This window comes from Mixophyes fleayi, chromosome 4 (assembly GCF_038048845.1).
Source record: "Mixophyes fleayi isolate aMixFle1 chromosome 4, aMixFle1.hap1, whole genome shotgun sequence".
Taxonomy (NCBI): Eukaryota; Metazoa; Chordata; class Amphibia; order Anura; family Limnodynastidae; genus Mixophyes; species Mixophyes fleayi.
Window position 1 is genome coordinate 129,610,933 of NC_134405.1, and position 22,369 is coordinate 129,633,301.

General features: G+C 41.4%; 1 protein-coding gene across 1 annotated transcript in view; it reads left to right on the forward strand.

The window, feature by feature from the left end:
• Positions 1–7,995: 7,995 nt before the first annotated feature.
• Positions 7,996–22,369, forward strand: part of LMAN1L (lectin, mannose binding 1 like) — a 47,900-nt gene continuing 33,526 nt past the window's right edge. The window contains exons 1-6 of the mRNA XM_075208235.1: positions 7,996–8,334; positions 10,741–10,895; positions 14,245–14,352; positions 16,546–16,607; positions 19,313–19,412; positions 22,226–22,349. Coding sequence (XP_075064336.1) covers positions 8,175–8,334; positions 10,741–10,895; positions 14,245–14,352; positions 16,546–16,607; positions 19,313–19,412; positions 22,226–22,349 — 709 coding nt within the window. The 5' untranslated portion in view covers positions 7,996–8,174. The remainder of the gene's footprint in view (positions 8,335–10,740; positions 10,896–14,244; positions 14,353–16,545; positions 16,608–19,312; positions 19,413–22,225; positions 22,350–22,369) is intronic.

Genomic DNA, 22,369 nt, shown 5'->3' on the forward strand with positions numbered 1-22,369 from the left:
GGATATGTTTACAGGGAATGGCACTAGTCCTATATTATGCTGCCCTTGCGGCACGTGAGAGGACACCCAACACTCGGTTTGGTTTAGCACCTTACCCACCAGGGAGTGATAATCCTCCAAAAGATGCCCGCCTATATTCAGAGTACTGGGGGACTGGCATCGTTGGATGCATCTCTCTTCAACTAGGGAGTCACAGAACTTGCAGATACAATACTCATCAGACAATAGCCCCTCACACTGCCTCCGAGTTCCTGAGCTAGCAGACCTTTTCATAACCCCCGGACCAAGCTTGATAATGGGCTGCTCTGAGTATTCTAATAACTTTTCCTCTGCCTCCATTTCATCCGCATCACTACCAGAACCCTCCTCCGTCCTCCATCCCCCTTCACAAAAATAGAATGTCCTAGAAAGAGTAAAAACAAGGAAAATCCTGGAACAAAAGAAAAACAAAAACCGCCACTCCATCGCTGGAAAGATAATTCTGGGGCAACGTCTCTAGTTCAGGTGTCTCGACTGCAGGCTTTAGGTCTCCCGGAACAGACTCACAAGTGACAGATCTATGTCGTCGGTCTCAGTTTTATCTTGCACTTTCTCCGGATTATGGACTCTCCTGCAGTGGGTGGAATGGACCCAAGTGTCTCTCTCTGCAACCTTCAGTGATGTAGTACTGGTCAGCAGCACTTGGTACGGGCCTTCCCAACGGTCTGTTAAACAACCTGAACGTAAGAAATTGCGGATCATAACATAGTCTCCAGGTTCAACATCATGACAGTTCGTTTCTGGCATACCAGGTGACAGCATTTTTAGTTTTTGTTGTTGTTGCTTTAGCTGTCTACTCATTCTTATAAGATATTGTACAGTCACTTCATTAGTACACTTCAAGTCGTCTTGTGGACTCACGATCAAATGAGATTGTCGTCCGAACAGTATCTCAAAGGGGGACAGATTAAGAGGAGGTCTAGGAGTTGTCCGAATGCTATGGAGGACCAATGGCAAAGCCTCAGGCCATGCCAACCCAGTTTCAGCCATTACCTTACCAAGTTTGTTCTTTATAGTACCATTTACTCTCTCTATACCTTACCACTGGCTTGTGGTCAGGAAGGGGTGTATAGTCTGCTACAGATTCCCATGAGTTTACACATATTTTGGAAGATATCACCAGTAAAGTGGGTACCCCTATCACTTTCAATGATTCTAGGGATACCGAACCTACATACAAAGTCTTGTACAATTTTCTTTGCAGTGAACACAGCAGTATTAGTGGCTGCCGGATATGCTTCTACCCAACCAGAAAACACATCAATACAAACTAACACATACTTTAGATTCCTGCACGGTGGTAATTGGATATAGTCAATTTGTATTACCTGAAAAGGTCCGTCTGTAGGAGCGATGTGGGATGGCTCAGTTGGAATAGTTTTCCCAATATTTTTCCTCAAACAAGTAAGACATGACATTGCCTTCTTACCAGCCTGAGAGGAAAATCCAGGAGCACACCAGTATGCTCTCACCAGTTTGCACATACCTTCTTTACCCAGGTGAGTCAGGCCATGTGCTGCTTCAGCCAGGCTTGGATAATACGTTCGGGGAGCTACAGGCTTACCTTGTCCATCCCTCCAGAGTCCTGAGGACTCTTGACCACATCCCTTCGCCTTCCAGACCGCCTTTTCCTGCAGGGAACACAAATCTTGCATTTCAATTAGTTTCTGCATGTCTAATGTCTGAAAAACCATCATAGTCTTGGTCGATACAGTCATAGGTTGCCCTACTGCCCATTTAGCAGCTTCGTCTGCCCTGTTGTTGCCCAATGACACTGGGTCTTCTTCAAAGGTATGGGCTTTGCACTTTATGACGGCTACTGTTCTGGGTAACTGTATCGCTGTCAGAAGTCCTTTTATGTGTTGTGAGTGTGCCACTGGTGTACCTGCTGCTGTCGTAAAGTTTCTATGACGCCAAAGGGCCCCAAAATCGTGCACTACCCCGAAGGCGTACCTAGAGTCAGTATATATATTGGCTGATTTACCCTCTGCCAATTCACACGCTCTCCTTAGTGCTACTAGTTCCGCCACCTGGGCTGAGTGAGGTGGACCAAGGGGTTCAGCTTCTACCACATCCTGATCGTCTACAACAGCGTAACCAGTACATAGCTCTCCTGTCTCTGTCTGTCTATGGCAACTTCCGTCTGTATAAACCGTAAAATCTACATTTTCTAAGGAGGTGTCACGTATGTCGGGCCTTGCAGTAAAGGTCTGATTCAGGTGTTCCATACAGTCATGCGTGTCAGTATTCTTGCCTAACTCATCATCAACCAGGGTCTCCTCACCTCCCACCCTTTGTGTCTCTAGAGACACATACGGATGGTATGTAGCTGGATTTAAGGTGCTACATCGTTTGATGGTGGGCTAGTTCCCACTTTGTGAATCTAGCTGAAGAAACATGTCTGGTTTGGGCTGAATTTAACAGAGCTGATACAGCATGGGGTGTATAAACAGTTGAATTATGTCCTAATACTACGTCCTCGCTCTTACTTACCAGAAGAGCAGTTGCTGCTACACTTCTGAGACATGTTGGGAGTGATCTTGCCACATTGTCCAATTGTGCACTGTAGTATGCTACCGGTCTGCTAGCGTCACCATGTTTCTGTGTAAGGACACCTGCTGCACAACCATCAGCTTCCGTACAGTATAGCTCAAAAGGCTTTTCATAATCAGGTATTCCCAATGCAGGTGCTCTAGTCAGACTATCTTTAAGATTAAAGAACGCTTGCTCTGACTCTTCTGTGTGTACAACACGTTCTGGTTTTGACGAAGATACTAGCTCCTGCAATGGTAATGCCAGAATAGAAAAACCTGGGATCCAGGATCTACAGTATCCACACATCCCCAGGAAAGTACAAATCTGCTTCTGGCTCTGCGGCAGAGTCATGTGTTGTATGGCCTCAATCCTGTCGGTTGTCAGGTGTCTCAGCCCCTTAGTGAGGCAGTGTCCTAAGTATTTGACCTTAGTCTGACATGGCTGTAATTTATCCTTTGCCACCTTGTGCCCTGTTTGTGAAAGATGAAGCAACAACAATTTAGTATCATGTAAACATGACATAAAAGAATCAGAGCACAGCAACAAATCGTCCACATATTGAATTAGAACAGACCCATTGTGGGGTTGAAAGGATTGCAAACAGTCATATAAGGCTTGGGAGAAAATACTGGGGCTGTCAATGAACCCCTGGGGTAGTCTGGTCCATGTGTATTGCACTCCCCGGTAGGAGAATGCAAAAAGGTATTGGCAGTCAGGGTGAAGAGGGACTGAGAAGAAAGCAGAACATAGATCAATGACAGTAAAGTGACTAGCAGATGGTGGAATCTGCATGAGGATGGCAGCTGGATTCGGCACTACGGGGAATTGGCTCTCAATAACTTTATTAATTCCCCTTAAGTCCTGGACTAATCTATAGCCCCTCCCCCCACTCTTCTTCACAGGGAAAATGGGACTATTTGCTGTACTGGCTGTACGAATTAAAATCCCTTGTTGTAACAGCCTTTCAATAACAGGATATACCCCTAGTTCCACCTCCGGTTTTAATGTATATTGTGGGATTTTTGGAGCTATCCTACCACTTTTTAGATTGACCATGACAGGGGCTACGTTTGCCATCAGTCCAGTGTCCTGTCCATCTCTGGTCCATAGTGAACCTGGTATTTCCAGCAACATCCCCTTTACTTGAGATGGACTTTGTTGTATAACAGGAGAGTGTAACATTAACCTTTGAGGGGTGTCCAATATATCCTGTACCTCATGTGCGACCTTCTCCGGTATATCTAAGAACACACCATCAGAAGTACAGTATATGACACATCCCATTTTACATAACAAGTCTCTTCCCAGCAAGTTAGTAGGAGCCACCGCAGCCAAGAGAAATGAATGCTTGGTATGCAGGGGCCCGATAGTAACTTCAGCGGGTTTAGTTAGAGGATAATGTAACACTCTTCCCGTTACCCCCATAGCTGGAATAGTTTTACTGGTCACCTGTAGATTGAAAGGAGAGGTTATTACAGATCGGGCCGCCCCTGTATCTACAAGAAAGGTTTGCTTCCTACCAGCTATGTCAACTATCATTGTTGGTTCTTCTATCTGACTCTCAGTTAACCTCACTGGCTGTAGACTACAGGTGTGACCTGACCCCTAGCGCTGACTATCGCTTTCCCGCACAGCATTTGCTGTTTTAATATCTGCGGGTAGATGTGAGTCTTCTAGTCTATGTGAGTTCTTCCGTGGAGGATATCTATGTGTTCCACCTCTAAGGTTGTATCTGTCCTTTTTACAATCCCTCCTAAAGTGTCCTTCTTCATTACAATTGAAACAACTGATCACTCTATGTTTCTTATTATGTGGGTTGTATGCTGGTGGTCGTGTATGCATCCCCTGTAGAGCCTGTATACTCACCGTCATTAACCTATCACTTTTCTCCTCCTTCTTACTAAAAAGGTTTTTGTCATGCTCCACAGCAGACTCCCTAAGAGAATCTACTGTGATGCCTCTCCAATTAGGTAATGTGGTTTGTACTCTGGTTTTTAAATTTTCCCTAAGACCATCCATTAGTACTCCTACAGCTACTTCCCTATGATGTGGGTCCTCACCTATGTTTGATATCCCAGTGAACCGTGTTATCGCTGCTATAGCTCTAATGAGGTAATCTGCTGCTGTCTCACTATCTTTCTGCTTGATGGTGAAAATTTTACTCCAATTCATTACTACTGGAAAATAGATTGTTAAATGTTTAACAATTTGTTCTATATTTTCTTGGTTAATCTCATCAGTCAAGGTGTCATCTTCATCCAACAAACAATCTTTAACAAATTTTTGTATGTCAGTATTGGGAGGAAGACACGCCCTCAACACTACAAGCCAATCCTTATTGGTTGGTTCGTGTGCATTTCCTAAGTCTTTAACAAACTTCTGACATTTAGCCAACTCTTTTCTAGGATCTGGGAATTCAGTCATAATGGAACGTAATTCTGATCTAGTCCAGGGACAATGCATTGTAACATTTCTTAAAGGGACTACACCATCCTTATCCGGTTTCCCATTGGGAATTGATATTGTGCGGACTGGATATGCACCCACTGGTTCACTGGCTCCAGAAGTCACTAACGGATCCGTTGTTTCAAGATTTAGAACGCTATCACTCCTAGTGATCACACTACTCTCACCTATCTCAGCCATATCTCCTTTCCCATACTTACGCTGAACCTCTAGCATATTAACAACATGAGCAATGGCCGAAATCACAGTGGGTTCATCTTCATCTTCTGATACACTTGTTTTAAACTGACTTAAAACAGGATATAACTTAGCAATTTCTCTTTTTTCAGTTTTAATAACGGCTGTACTTACCCCTCCCGCCACATAAGGTGGCGGGGGCGCGCTTGCGCTGAGTTCGCCACGCTTTTCAACGGCTACTTCCGCCCTGCGCGCGCTTTTTGCCACGCCTACTTCCGCTGTGCATTCGCTGCTCTGCCACGTGTTACCTTCCATTTGCCACAATTTTAAACAATCATTATGTCTATTTCTCTTTTTTGTTGACTTAATCAACCATACTTTATCTTTTACAGAATTTAGTACCTCTGCATTAAAACTCCCTATTGTTGGGAAAGGCCTATCACAATCTTTGGTCATCTTGACCCACGTGTCGCAATACGCAGTTGCGTATGCACCATATTTCTTACACATGAGAAATCTCGCTGAACCAATAGGACCTTCCTTAGGCAGTATACTGGCCATCTCTAGCGTATGCTTAGCACCCATGTTGAACAACACCAATCTATGCAGACCACACTTCCAAAAACACTTTCAACCTTTTGCTACAAACACTCTACCGCTAGAGTTCTCTTACTGGCCGTGGATGTATTTGCTCAAGCCGCGTCCACTCGCTTCCTCTCGTACTAAACAAGGACCCCTAACACAGACAATATCACTGTGGGACCCAAGGGCTATCAGCTCCTCGATACCCTGGCTAAACCACAAAAAAATCTGTTGAGTTTATTATAACTGGGAGAACAAAATCGATACAATCAACCAGCCTTTCCAATATAATTCCTCCTAGCTGCTTTACCAATTCGCACTAACGGTTGTCGTGTGGTTAGATCGCACTGCCTACCAATACTAGTTATTAGCAAACCTTGCGATCTATTGGTAGCGCTTTGCGAAAACCCGTTTTTCGCATTCGGTATACCTGCCCTGTATACCGTCCTTCAGTTGGGCAACCCGCCTCATCAGACAGCAACTGAGCATAATCAACAATAAAACAGTGTATCTACGTTACAAAATCACACACTATACACCTTTTCTGCGCAGAAAATCAAAAGTTCCCAACAACAGTAATAATGTCTCAGAAGTTTTCACAAGTAATTATACTATGCACATATAATAACTATCAAAACGATTGTTAAACCACGTGGAAAATCTACCGGAAGTTCGCGTACGCACAGCAGGAAAAACACATACGCTAAGCAATGCAATACAGTTAAAACGCACAATGACAGTAAAAAGAAACAGTTTTCTCTTTTGTCCCTAGGTTCTAGTTAGCGTGCCCTAGACAATGCAAAACGGACATTCGGTTTCACAACACAGAGTAAAATTCAGGTTACGTTCTTACCCGTTTATGACGCGTCTCCACCCTTTGTTGAGGAACCGAAATCCGTTGGTCTTGTGTATCATCGGCAACGAAATCTCCAAAGCTGACGAGCCCCCAAATTGTTAAGTGCGTATTGTCGCTAACCAATAACGATTGTCGAACCTCGATTTGTGTTTCCAAAGCACAAAGATTTATTCTCAAAAAGTAGCAGAATAATTCAAGCGAAATAATAATAAGTACAGCCGTTACTTATCGCAGGCGCTCTGGATCCAGTGTGCAGTCATTCAATCCTGAAGTCTGGGGACAAAATGTCTGAACACTAGATGTGAAGCTGCTGCTTATATGCACACAGAAATACAGTAATACAATGAAGATGGTATAGCTTGCTTCTATTGGTCCAGGTTTCAGGAAGGTCCAAGGGGTTATCAATCATTGGCTAGTTCATCCTAAAGAATCCAATGGAGGGGGTCATCTCTCCAGGGGGTATGCTCTGCTCTTCCCGCCAAGATTCCTTAGTCCTAAGTAGTTCATAATTCCCTATCATTCATAACTTGTGTATGCACACTGCGATTCCTTCGCAGAGTGAACCAAACAGTAGCAAATGTTAAGAGGTTTATTATGATACCACACGATATGATTCCTTCAACCTGTTCCATATATTTCACTAATGTGCATATAGATTATATAAAACACATAAATAGTACTATATTTCGACATAACTGACTATGTGTTTCAACTACCATTAATGTGTACTATTTTACAAGTATGCGTGTTTGTGCGAATGTATGGTAAAAGACCAAATACTGTTGCTGCCACGTGTTGTAGCTGCGTACACCCTTACACGCCGTAGCGTGCCCTTGTACATCGTAGTGTACCGTACGCATCTTTTTAGACAAAGACAACCAAGTTTGCTCGATTTTAATTGAAATGACTTTATCCAATTTGCTGACTTCGACAACTCTTATGCATGGCCAAGTTGAATTAGGGCAGACCATGCTTTAGGGCCAGTTTGAAGTTATTTTACCTCCCATAAATAGTCACATGCAAAACAAAAAGCAAATCTATAAGTCATTGTTAAATCACATGTAAATGATCATAATTTTTAAAGCTTATATACACAAATTATATATGACTTTAATATTTGTCTATGGATAATTCCTGTTGCTATATTATACAGTTGTTTAAAAAAAACACAAAAAAAAACAGGTTGATCTTAAGCTGCTTCTGTTTTATTTTTATAACCATGGTGTTATTAAAGTGTGGCCTATATAGGCTATATTTTAATATGCAAACTGAATTGTGAATTGTTTTTTTTTTGTGCATGAGATGTTTTCTGAATGCCTGTTATATAGTCTGCTTGTGAACATGTAGAAGTGAGTGGGAACATCCAGCTGTTGCACTTCAACTTACTGATCAATTTGGTCATTCACCAATCAGCAGGTGCCATGTCTGCTCCAATTTTTACCCTCCTCCTCATTTTCCTCTCTGTCTAGTTTTGTTGTTTTCTCTTAATGACCCACTGATCACCCTCACTGACCTGCAGATGTATTTCCCCAGCTTGGTACTACTCCTTTCACTCCTTATTACCTGTGTTCTTGCACAGGATCTGCCAGCTCACCGTAAGTTTGAATACAAATACAGCTTTAAGGGACCACATGTCACCCTTCCTGATGGAACCTTTCCCTTCTGGGAGACACATGGAGGTAAAGTAATTTTAAAGCGTATAAAGTTAATCAGTGTTGCTCTTGTTTGCATGGGCTGTTAATATAGTTTTGTTTTAAAATATAGTTCTAATATTGTATACAAGTAAGTTTTATATATGAACAAAAGTAATTAAACATGCAGTACATATGAAATCGTGTAGCTTAAAAGCACAGTGTATAAAAATGCATATGGTATTCATAGAAGAAACTACAGAATGCAGGGTTTCATTGCCAGAGATAAGATTTCTATTGCTTCTTTCGCCAGTAATTTTGGAAATCACAGATTGATGTATATTTTGCCAAGTTAAGAGTGCGCTAAATCCAAGTTTATAGAATATATTGCATCCTGATGCTAAACATTGAATGACTTGTGGTGCCAGGTATGGGCAGGGGCCTGGTTTACTCCCTGCCAACATGTTAGTACCTCTCATTAGTGTGTAACGGTCCTTTATAAGGACCCTTTCTGAGCAAAAAAACACTGCTTCAAGATTCTGCTTTGACGCCTATGTATCTGCTGTAATTCCTCTGACCTACAGATTATAGACCACTCTAATCTGTTAGCTGACTGTTCTGAGGTTTGGGACCTGGCGTCTAGTAACAACACTCTGCCTGCTACTCTGTAGCTCTGGCCATTGTGAGAGGAAGGGGTGAACCATCCACAGCAACCCTGATCTAAAGGAAGAGGTTGGATACCAGCTGAAGTGCCCAGCAAGGGGGTGCCCCGAAGGAGGCTGTTTCAAGTGCCAGTGAAGGAGGTTGGTGGTGGCACCAGAGCACCCTCTATTGTGTTTAGAGGTTACGCATTTGCAATAAAGGGGACACTTGCAAGGGAGGTTCAGTTGGTCCACAGCAGAACGACAGGGTGGTGTAGGAAGTCCATACTGTCACAACTTGTATAGACAAAGAAATGTTCAAAATGGTTCTTTGAAAATCAATATGAATTCACCATGCTATTGCAGATACAGATGTATACAGAGATTTTAACATAAAATAATCTAAACTGCACAAAGAAAGTATGTATGTATATGTGTATGTATATATACACAGTACTGTGCAAAAGTTTTAGGCAGGTGTGGAAAAAATGCTGCAAAGTAAGAATGCTTTCTAAAATAGAAGTGTTAATAGTTTAGTTTTATCAATTAACAAAATGCAAAGTAAATGAACAGAAGATAAATCTAAATCAAATCAATATTTGGTGTGACCACCCTTTGCCTTCAAAACAGCATCAATGCATCAATTCTTCTAGGTACACGTGCACACAGTTTTTGAAGGAACTTGGCAGGGAGTTTGTTCCAAACATCTTTGAGAACCAACCGCAGATCTTCTGTGGATGTAGATTTCCTCAAATCCTTCTGTCTCTTCATGTAATTCTAGACAGACTTGATGATGAGATCAGGGCTCTGTTGGGTCCATATCATCACTTTCAGGACTCCCTGTTGTTCTTTATGGTGAAGATGGTTCTTAATGACATTGGCTGTATGTTTGGGGTCCTTGTCCTTCTGCAGAATAAATTTGGAGCCAATCAGACGCCTCCCTGGGGATATTGCATGATGGATAAGTACCTGCCTTTATTTCTTAGCATTGAGGATACAATCCTGACCAAATGCCCAACTCCATTTGCTGAAATGCAGCCCCAAACTTGCAAGTAACCTCCACCATGCTTCATTGTTGCCGCCCAAAAAATATACCTACAGTTACTTATAATTACGTAAATGATGTGGGTGGAGGGAATTGTGGGTGCTTGTGAATGTCATTGTGTCGCAATGATACAATCAAGCTCCAGGTCCTCCTATCCACTGCACTACAATAAATTCTGAAGAGCCAAGGGATGGTGGAGGACACTTTGTCCTACAACCTGTCACCTAGAGATTAGGGTGTATACTCTTATGAAAGAGGGGAATCACAGATGATGTGACCCCTTAGTTATTGTTTGGTGATCACATGATCACCAGACAAGAATACACTACAGAAAACATTGAGGAGCCCAGGATGGTGGAAGGGTTTTGTCATTGGCTTCAAGAAACTCTGGGGGATCCCTCAATTGAAAGGATATTCCCCCCCTTTCAAATAACATGTAGTTATTGTCTGGTGAGCTCATTGTTATCTGAATTAATTAAACACATATTACACAACTGGACAATCGGACAAGGAGGAAGAGCAGAGCGTTGGTTATTGGTAGAGAAGGGTCATGTGGGAATATACTAATCAACTTACTTAAAATGAGGGACATGGTAACAAGAGATGATCATCCAAATGATAAACTGTACTTAATACTATTGAATGACTTTTTTAAATTACAGAAAAATTCTCTCTTAATGTCACGTCCCCCTTTAATTTTACACACCTGTGTTTAAAGCATAGTACTGCCTATGTTTGGTTAACTGCATCACATTTGTGTGATTACAGATGCAATTCCTAGTTCTGACGAGGTCCGCCTGGTTCCATCCTTGAAAAATCACAAGGGAGCAATATGGACCAAATATAACGCTTCCTTTTCACATTGGGAGGTGGAGATGTCCATTAGAATTTCAGGACATGGCCGTCTGGGTGCTGAAGGACTGGTGAGATGCAGGTTTTTATTTTATAGTAGGACACAAATGAAGCATGTGTGCCTGTGCTGTTTCATGCGTTTTGGTATTTTCTTTCTTCCAGAGCAACCGATCTATATACAAAATATTACTGTAAGAGTTTATATAGCTCCACCAATTCTGCAGCTCTCTACAGAGAATATTGGTCATTCACATCAATCCTTTCTTCATTGGAGCTTACAATTTCCCTAATACACACAATAGGGTTTTTCTTTAGAAGCCAATTAACCTACCAGTATGTTTTTTGGAGTGTGGAAGGAAAGTGGAGCACCCGGAGGAAACCCACGCAAACACGGGGAGAACATACAAACTGTACACAGATAAGGCCATGGTCAGGAATCAAGCTCAATGACTCCAGAACTTTAAGGCAGAAATGCTAATCACTGTGCCACCTTGCTGCCCCAGTGACACAGTGGCAGGGGCGGATCTAGAAAAATGTGTACCCGGGGCGATTTAGGGGGGGCGATTTAGGCCCCGCCCCTTTCTAACATCTTAGGCTGCCGACGGCTGCACACTATGTGCAGGTCCGTCCAGCCGTGACAGGCAGGGACAGTGTGCTGCCCGGCTGCTCTGATTGTGTTTTAAACATAGTCAGAGCAGCCGGGCAGCACACTGTCCCTGTCTGTCACGGCTGGACGGACCTGCACATACTGTGCAGCCGTCGGCAGCAAGTGTCTGCTAGGGGGGGGGGCGATCGCCCCCCCTGGATCCGCCACTGCACAGTGGTTAGCATTTCTGCCACGGTAACCATGTAAGAAATATTGTTGAAAAATATGATTATTTTTTGTTAGAGTAGTAGAAGTCTGTTACAAACTTCCAGTAGCTGTGGCTGAAAATACCACAGATAGATAATATAGATGAGTCCGTTTGTTGTTAGCAGCCATCGGTCGTCAATAATGAGCAGACTCCAGTCTTTTCAGATTGTTTGTTTTAACCAGTGTTCTTTAATTGGTGGCTAACAAGTCAAAAGTGTTCCACAATAGCTTTTATTTTTGTGTTTGTTGGCTATAGCCTCCCAAATGTTTTCAAAAACAACTGATGTGGACTTTGATTCCAACAATACGTGCATCTAAGGCTGGATTTACCTATGCATGTCACTATTGGAGGACACAGCAGTCACCAGTAATTGTTTTGTAGCGCTCTCCTTCTCTAAAATTATTTTATAGCAGTAAGTATTTTATACTCCCCAAGCTTCTTATGGTCTGTTTGTGCATGCTGAGTGCTGGTCTTCACCTGCTCTTCCAGTTTCTTTTGCCCAGATTCGTGACTTTTGATTATTTTTGTCCTTTGATATGTTGTATAGGGGGTGAACAGTGTTGTCTTACATTTCATTGTATTTCAGAGCTCAGATTAACCAGAAAATCTGTTCCATATCCTTAGTCACAGACTTTAATCAATGAATAGACAGCCCTGTAAGCAGCAATGTTGTAGCACACTTTCAATTTTGTTTGCCTGCTTAAGACCACACTTTGACAAAAATGGTAATTTAGACCACAAAAGTGGAAACTGAGTTAAGAGAGGCAAATTGGGTACACCCTGCGGGTCAGGGCCCCAGGCAGTCAGCTTCCTCCTGCTGGGTTCCTGAAAAGCTTTCAGACCGTTTTATCACTGGCTTAACACAGGTTCCTGTTCTACACAGAACTCTGGCTGAGGGGCTGACAGGCTGGTAGCTGCTATGAGTGGGACCCAATGACAAGAAATGGCTCACTTTTGAATGATGGACATTTGAATCATAAATGATTGTTTGAGTACAGTATCAGAAAGGTCAGGCTCACAAATAGCACTCATGGATAGACTCTCCTCAGGGATTTGTAACGTTTATTCTTTTGCCTTAGTGTTTTTTTCAGCACTGATTTTATGCATGTAATTTTTTTTGCACCTCTTCTAGACTCTGATTGACAAGGTCTTGCATCATCATGACAGACAGGAGAAGATGCCTCACTGACAGTTGCAGAGCTATCACTCATAAATAAAGGCGAAGGCCTTAATCTTTCCTTGCCACTGCGTGTGCCTTCGCCTTTATTTATGAGTGATAGCTCTGCAACTGTCAGTGAAGCATCTTCTCCTGTCTGTCATGATGAAGCATGTTGGCAATTTTATGTCTTTCTACAGTAAAATTCCCCTTTATTAGAGGTGTTTTTTATTGTTTGGTTTGGTTTTAACCGATGTAAAGCTTGTTTTTGGATTTCAGTTTCCCTGACTTAAACCCACTATGCCCTTGAGCATAGGCTTTTGTAGATGATGTTGAAGGACTAGTATCATCATGACTGGTGCCAGCAGCTGGTTGGTGCTTCTGTTCTTCTGTTGACTGATCATGATCCATATCGATGAACACACACAATTTGTCCAAAAATTAGACATTAGAAAAATGTTTAAACTTTTTCTGCAAATGTCAAATGAGTACACAACTGAGCAGAGTACACGCCACCAGTCAGTGATTTTTGTGAACAACGCTATCAAATACATATACTAGAACAGGGTGCAATTTGAATAAAATATTAAATGCTTTTTTCAGCAAATGATTGACAACTGAGTTGAGTACACACTGCAAGTCAGTGTTTTTGTGAACAACACTGTCAGATAATATACACACAGTACAGTGTGCAATTTGAATAAAAAATAGAAAAAAGTTTTTTTTTTTTTTAAGCAAATGACTGAGTAGAGTACACATTGTCAGGCAGTCATTTAGGACTTGTGTTGCAGGATAGAATGAGATTTGTGGCTGGAGAGTGACAAAAAAACCCGATGCTAGCCCTCCAGTGTCTGTGAAAGCAATGGCGCCTCATCGTGTGCAGCTTTAATTTATATATATTTCCATATATATACATCCCAGGGGTACTCAGGGCTTGGTTGGGGTATCAGACTTATGTGAAGAAATATTACCTCTGTTTCAAGTTTCACCTTTACCTTTGGAATATTCACATAATTTGTGTTAGCTTATTAATGCTCGTAGACTATAATTGTCCCTGGATGTCTCAGAAGGCATGTCATTGTAGGTAGTGGCAAAGGTTCCATTACCGCCACATTCAAGGAGGTGTCAAAACTTGGCCACTTTGTACTTCTCCATCTCCATTATTTGAATTTCATTAAAACATCTTGTTCTACAAAAAGAAATCTTGTTTTCATTATACAGGCTACTGCGACTATAACACATTGTATATGTAACACTCCGATCCTCCCATATCCCACCTACTCCACCTATATGAATTCCTCTCACTAATTTGTATATATTGACTTGTTATGTTGGTTCCAGGCCCTGTGGTACACTAGGACACCAGGAGGCTTGGGCACAGTATATATTGACTTGTTATGTTTGTTCCAGGCCCTGTGGTACACTAGGACACCAGGAGGTTTGGGCACAGTATATGGCTCAGAAGATCTCTGGGATGGAGTGGCGATCATTTTTGACACTTTCGATAATGATGTTCAGGTAAATCCAATTTTGACATTTTCAAAAAAAGACCAATTATTTAGATTACACTTAAATCGTTTATCTATTATTGTTTAAAACATCTTTGTGGAATTACATGTATCATTGCATTGTAATAATGCTGCCCAAGACGACATTAGCAATCATTGAGTTTAATCTAATGCAGGAGTGGTCAACCAGTCGGAGACTAAGAGCCAAAAAATATCTATAGATAACACAAAGAGACAACTTTTTTTGTATGTGTGTGCATTTACACAGTAAAAACACACACCATAGACACATACATTAAACATTTAATATAACTTACAATAATTTACAATATCTTAGCGAAAATGAAAATATCAGACATTGCCAAAATGTTCACAATAATCACCAAATCGGCAGAGCTCTGCACTGCACAGCTCTTATCTCACTGCTCAGTCCAGCGGAGGAAGGTTCAAAGAGTACTTATAGGTTCTTCACAGTAGCTTATGCTGCTAGTGCATCCACAATTGCTGTGGAGGGAACTGTTGAAGTGGGGTTAAAAAAAGTCATAAATGGCCAACATGCTCACAGACCTCTTCACATGTCCCTTACATGCCCATCAGATCTCTCCAAATGCCATCAAACCAATCCAAATACTCCACTGCATGCCCATCAGACCTCTCTGCCCATCGCATGCCATCAGACCTCCCCACATACCATCAAATCTCACATGTCCCTTACTTATCTCTCACACCTACCACATTTAGCCGCTGGAGGGAGAACATACTACACTCTGTCCTCCTTCCCTGATTGCAGGTGACCCAGCCCAAGGTAGTCCATTTTGGACTGGCCCGGGGAGGCAGATGCCCAACCAGCTCAGCCTGCCTCTGATTGGGATACTGTGACCACCCTGCGTTGTGCAGAGAGGTCATATGACGTGGCTTAAGAGAGTGGGAGCGGCTGACTGGGTTCCAGTCTGGCCCTGCTGGCTCCCGGAGGACCATGCTGAGTACCTGCTCCCGGCCAGCAGCCATATTTTAACATACAAAAAGCGGCTCAAGAGACGCAGGTTGGCCACCGCTGATCTAAAGTTTCCTCCAGATTATTTTCCCATCCCTCTACTAAAAAGTCCAGATCATTGAACAATTTTCCCACACCTATGACCATATTGTATTGTTACAGCTCATCAGGTGGCAGGCCTATTCCATTGCACTTCCATAGCTCTGCCTTGCTGACCGTACTTTCAGGTCAAACAATAACTTCACACACTGCAATAAGACTTATCCACATGGTGATCCGAACAAAGATTATCCAATAATAATAAATGGTCATTGTGGGTAATGATTGATTTGGAGCCCACACACAATACATTAGTACCATATCTGGGCATTTTAATTAAAATATTAACCATCTAATGATAGTAAAATGAATGGATGGATAAGGTACCATCGGTAGCTACAGATCCAATTGCTGCTTTAATAATTAATTTAATCAGTATGCAGCCAGTGTGGTTTTCCAGGGGTTTCTTATTTCGGAGTCAGAAGTGTATGCTTAGTATGTCCCATAGTTGCTCCAGATGTCGTGAATGAATATGACCTCTATTGGTAACAGTGCTGCTCACTTGCTAATACTCATTTGCCCAAACAACCCACCAATGCCTTCATTTTGAATAGAAAAATGCGTTGTTGGCAAACTAAAATATAAACCAGGTTTTCTGCTGCTCTGAATAGTACCACTTAAACATTCCCATAAACAACCATTTAGATGTTTTAGACCAAATTGATGTGCATGTCGGTCCAATATGACCAGCAAACCAGATTAACTTCTGAGTGATTACCACTGTCTGTCAGTGTATGCAGTCATCGCCCCATCAAACGGACTGGGCCTAACCTGAGCTACCGGATACGTTGAATTTGGTCACTTATCTGGTCATCAAAGGTCAAATGACTCTGAATTGATCTTTTCACTTGGACCAGCTAGCTACTGCATGTGTATAGGCAATTTGGAAAGTGAACCTGTTATTTGGCACTCGGACAAGCAGCTCTATGTGCCCGAGAGAGGACAGAATTAAACATACAGCTTATTTTTCTAGGGTCATCTGTAAACGTGCTCCATTTCAGAATACTGTCATTATCTTTATTTTTCCTGCTATTACGGGTGTGTCGTTTACTATAATTAAGTGACCTGTAGTAAACAAAAAAGATTATTTTAATATTCTCTTTTCTCCAGGGAAATAATCCAGCTATAATCATTGTGGGAAACAATGGCAAACTTCAATATGACCATTTACGGTATGTACAGCTCTGATACAATGGCTATTTTTTCATATTAATTTTCTGAAGTGAGTAGATAGGTATCACTAAATATATTAAAAATGTTCTTTGTTCACCTTAGTCCAGTGTTAGCTAACCTGTGACACTCCAGGTGTTGTGAAACTACAAGTCCCATTATTGTAAATGAGAGGGTCTGTGTGATCACATTAGATATAGCTGGACAATAGTAATGATTGGACAGCAAGTTTGCTGAGATATAAAAGTTTTAAACTATTCTCGCATGGGCCATTACTGCAAGCAACAGGAACAAACGGCAAGTTCGCTGTGGATATAAGACCAATGCAGGGGCGCTGCCGAAATGGAGCTGCTGCGAGAGAGTATGCACAGCAGCTCCATTTCGGCAGCGCTGTCCTATACAGCAGCCGCGGCGCTGTCAAAGAAGCATCTGCGGCGGTGCTGTATACAATACAGCACCGCCGCGGACAGTGGGCACTTAGTTAGCGGAGGGGGGGGGTTCCTGGAGACTCAGAAACCCCCCCTGCGTGCGCCACTGCAATGTTAATAAGAATTCAGACTTTCAATTCATTTTACTCCAGAGTCTCAGTTGCACAGTATTGGAGGTAACAGACTCACCTGTGTGTATTTTAGGAAGTGAGCTGCCAGGAATCAAGGAGATCCATTAACCTTTTCTCTACATCACGCTTATCTGATAAGATGTCAAAGTTTTCCTTTTGACTGGCTGGAAATGTAGGATGCAGCAAAGTATTTTTTTTACACGATATACAGTTGGGCTTTTGCAATGGAGTTGTTTTATTTCTTTCTAAACCTAATATTTCAGACAGTCGGCCACTTCTAGCCAAAACAGCTTTTCTCTTCAGGGATTGCATGTTTCCTGAGTGTGCTATTGCATCCCTGAACTATATTTTGCATTTATATTTTCTATTGATGCTTGTAAAAGACCATATTGTTTTGAAAAAAAAACCAATGGAAAACAATTTACCAGGCCACTTTGTTGTTGAATTGAAAAATCTGTACATGATGTGAGTGGAAAACTCAATAGAGACTTAGGGGTATATTTACTAAACTGCGGGTTTGAGAAAGTGGAGATGTTGCCTATAGCAACCAATCAGATTCTAGCTGTCATTTTGTAGAATGTACTAAATAAATGACAGCTAGAATCTGATTGGTTGCTATAGGCAACATCTCCACTTTTTCAAACCCGCAGTTTAGTAAATCTAGCCCTTAGAGTACTATTCCCCCAGTGCTTCTTCACTTCTAGACATGACTTTAATACACTTCTTTTATACTTCATAGAGACACTGGGCAACTACCTAATATGACTTTTCCACAGGACTTGATCATAATACCTTTCTAGTACACATTATACAGACATAGTGTACATGCCTCAACATGGCATGAAATGATCATTATACAATTACATTACATTCCATCCTCATAAGCAAGACATCATCAAAATGGCCAGACTACAGGACATGATCAGAATACAATTGTATTACACTGCATACTGACCTAGGGCACTACATCTACTCTTCATGACCTGATCACAAGATTTGATCGTAATACAACTCTGTTACAGTCTGGACAGATATAGAACACTACATCTCCCAACTTGACCAGACTAGTGGACATGATCACAATAAAATTCTATTGCATTGCATGCAGATATTAACAATTATATCCCCAACATGACATGACCACTGGAAATTGTGCTAATATAATTGTATTACTCTCTATGCACACACGGGGTACTACATACATAACATTACTTAACCCCTGGACATGATCATAATACTATATTTTTGTTCTTTCTGTATTATGTTGTGTCATGGCTCACTGTTTTCTGTATGCCATGTACGGTGCTGCGGACCCTTTGTGGTGCCTTTTTAAATTAAAGATAATAATTATAATAACTATATCACTCTATACAGACATAGCATGCTGCAACTACCCAACATGACCTGACCATTGGACATGATTATAATACAGTTCTATTACTCTCCATAAAGGCATGTGACAATACACCTACTGACCATGACCTGGCCATTGGACATGATCATTATACAATTTTGTGACACACTTTATATATACATAGGACAGTGCACCTGCCCAACAATACCTGACTACTGGACATAATCATAATGAAACTCCAATGTTCATTGGATGTACATACTAGTCTAATTTTACCCTTCATTTAGCAGTAAAAGGGACAGCTACAGAAACTGAGCTCCTTAGTCCTGCTCCAGTACATTGGCTCCCAGGAATGTAACACTGTATCACCGGGCCCCCTAGCAACATTTTTATGTTTGGCCCCGGTTATGCAGTTTAGTGTCCATTTTAAATACCTATTCGTATATTTTATGGGTTTATTTTACCTATTCTAATTGATTACTAATATAATTTCACCTTTAATTCCAACATTTTAAGCTACTTGAAGGACTACTTTAATAGATGACAGGCAGTGGTGGATCCACTGTGATGCTGAGTGTGCGATGGCTCCAGGCCCCCTTCCCCTCTCCTCTGGCCATGAAGCAGTGGTTATGCCACTGCTGGCTTCATCTCCGCTCTTGTACATGGCTAAATAAGTGTTCAGCTTTATTCTGTCTCTGGGTTATGGAGCTGGCTGCTAGCTTCATATCTGGAACAATACTTATTTAGGGTCCTACAGTTTTTCTTTAACTTTTACCTCCATACTTGTTTTTCAGTGATGGCTCAACTCAAGCCCTAGGTACTTGTGTGGAACATTTCCGAAACACAATGCGCCCATTCAGGACAAAAATATCATTTTATGACAAAACTCTACGGGTAAGTGACATAGGCAAGTTCAGGGGGATTATAAATGCTCAGACCCCCCTTTTAGGCCATACTTACTGTAGTATAATCATGGGGAACAGGTATCATCTCCTGGGTGAACAGCAGCAGTAAGACACAGGAGTCCAGAAGTTTCTGAATAACAGCCAGTTTATTCACCAGCTTGTAAATAGAAACAAAACACAAATAAAATCCTAGCCGTCTGGCTTCTAGCTAATACATCTATGGAGGCTCTCTCTCATGTGTAGGACCTTATGTCCCACACATACACCAAACCACATGTAACTGTTGCTCCCTGCAGCAGAGCGTCTCAGGAGGCAGCTCACCTCTTCCCAGGTCTGAGACCCTGGCTGCATACCCCAGCTGCCTTATTACAAGCACCTCACAGGTGCATCTCTTGATTTGTCTGTTTAACTTACAAATGACAGGAACCTGGGACTTATGTACCTGCCATTTATCACTAGCCCAGAGTTTCTGTCACATTACTCAATAACATATAAAGTGAAATACCAGCACAGCCATTTCTTGCACACACAAATAATGTAGTAAAGTATATTGTAGGCACACTGTTGCTCCTCGAAACGAGATTTAATTTTGTGGAGCAATATTCTTGTAATGAGATAAAGGGGTGGGGAGAGTGCACTATTAGAGGTGCATGGTTATTGCCAAACCACTAAAGGATTTAAGTTTCTGCACCAGCTCAAAGTCTTCAGTTCTTGTCCAATATTTTTAATTGAACCTCCTTTAAGCCTCAGTGTTGCATTATGGCAGAAAACTGTATTTCCAGGTGCATGCCCTGCAATGTAATAAACATGTTAATATGCATACACAACTGAGCCATGTAATAAAGTAAGTCCAGATGTCCACTCCCTGTCACTCTTAAATGAGGCTGAACCAAACAGCATTTTAAGTGAAAAATGGAAATGTATATATATTTTTTTGAAAGCAGTGTTACCTTACTGGTAGAAGGTTAGACTTTGAGGTCATGTGATTTTTTCTCCTTTGCGCAGAGCGTCTCTGAAATGTTTCTGCACACGTAGGCACACTTCTAAGTTGCGGAGACTAGGAGCCTGCACAGCGCAACTTGCATGAATCCTGTAAAAGCTAATTGCTGATTGGTTACTGTGATTCACTGCAAATTGTGCACTGTAATGAATGCTAGTAAATGAGCCGTGATGACTGCACAATCTCCCTTTGTCCAATTGGGTTACATAGAAATAATTACTAAAACCTGTATTATTACTTGGTTTGCTGAATTACATGAACACTTAAAAATCTGTATATTTTTGTTGTATAACAAATGTCAAGTGTCCCTTTAGGAGACCTACATATTGGGATGGATGCAAGTTCTGTCAGTCTGTGATTCTCCCTGGCTTTAATATGTCACTTCTCTCTCCAACCTTCCAGCCAAGCTTGTTAATTGGACTGTCCTTTTTTTCCTCTAAATTTGTATTCATAAGTCCGATGGGTTCCTGCCACCAAATAGTATCTACCTTTGATTTATATTAAGGTACATTATGGACCTGTGTTAAATCACAAGTCTGTAAGTTTCTATTTAATTTGTAGTGCAAATACATATGTGTAAGCAACCTTAATTGCAGCAGTCTAAAACTACACAACTGAACAATAAATATAGGGGTTTTGGTTGTTTTTTCTATTCATAACATACCACTTGGCACAATTAGTATTCATTATGTAATTATTCTTGGCTATAAATCATATGAGCAGCACTTGGCTATGGGGAATTTTTACTGTACATTGAGTGACCCTTCCCTGCCACCTAGTGGCATTTCAGTAAAATAGTTATTCTTTATTTGTATAATGGTATCTGTTATAAAACCTGTACCTTTTCTTAAGCTTTGGAGGATATTTTATTTACACTGTATTACATTTTCACCAGATTTAAAAAATGTTCCATCAGTAATCAACAATAAAAAGCTAATATGTTGTTAAATAATTGCCTCAAGACAAACAGGTTATTTTCTAACACAACTTCACAATTAAAACTATGCTAATCTTATCTAGAGAGAATGAATCTAATTTCCCAGTATCTCAGTGTAATTTGTTAGTCATCAAGCCTGGAGCCAGATGTATTCTTACAATGCTGTTTTGTGGCTCCTACCATCCATGACTAAATCCATTGACATCATTGATATCATAGCATTCAGCCCACGAACACATAGTAATGACATATAGGTGTTCCGTGTCCTATAAAGCACTGTTCTAGAGCTATAGGTCTCCACTTTCTGCAGTTTGCAAGTTACTTGGATTGCGTGATGCTATTAGTCCAAGTTACTTTTCCATAAAATAATCTTATTGATAGTTTGTGGCATGAACATAAGATGCAACTTTTGCCCAACAGGTGTGTATTGAGTCTCTTATTAGGAGCATCCATTTAACAAGTCATTAATTGTCAGACCAGAAAAATATAAATTGCCTATCAAATATAGCTCATTCACAAGAATTTCATCTTCTACAAACGTATACGACAGAGCCGTAACTTAGAATTCTAGCGCCTGGGGCAATAAAGACAAACGCCGCCCCCACCATTCAATTTTAACCAAATGAACCGAATATATTCCTAAATTTCGCCCCCTTCAGGGTTGCACCCTGCGCAATAGCCCCTGTCGCACAGCCCTAATTACGGCCCTGGTATACGACATAGTATTCTATTGTTATATTTTCATTTATTGATGAGTGTGAGCTGCTATACTGACTAGGTAGTGGGACCCAAAATCTAACTTCTGGCTTTAGTAGTTACTTAGCTGGAGTAAGCGTCTTTTCTAGTGTCAGTTCTCCCTTCTCAGGTCTCAGTGTCCACTAGGTTCTCCCCCGGTGACGGTGCGTACAAGATCTGTGCGGAGGTTCCCAACATGGTCATCCCATCCAATGGGTACTTTGGAATCTCTGCAGCCACATCAACTCTGGCAGGTAAGTTCTGTGAACTGCTA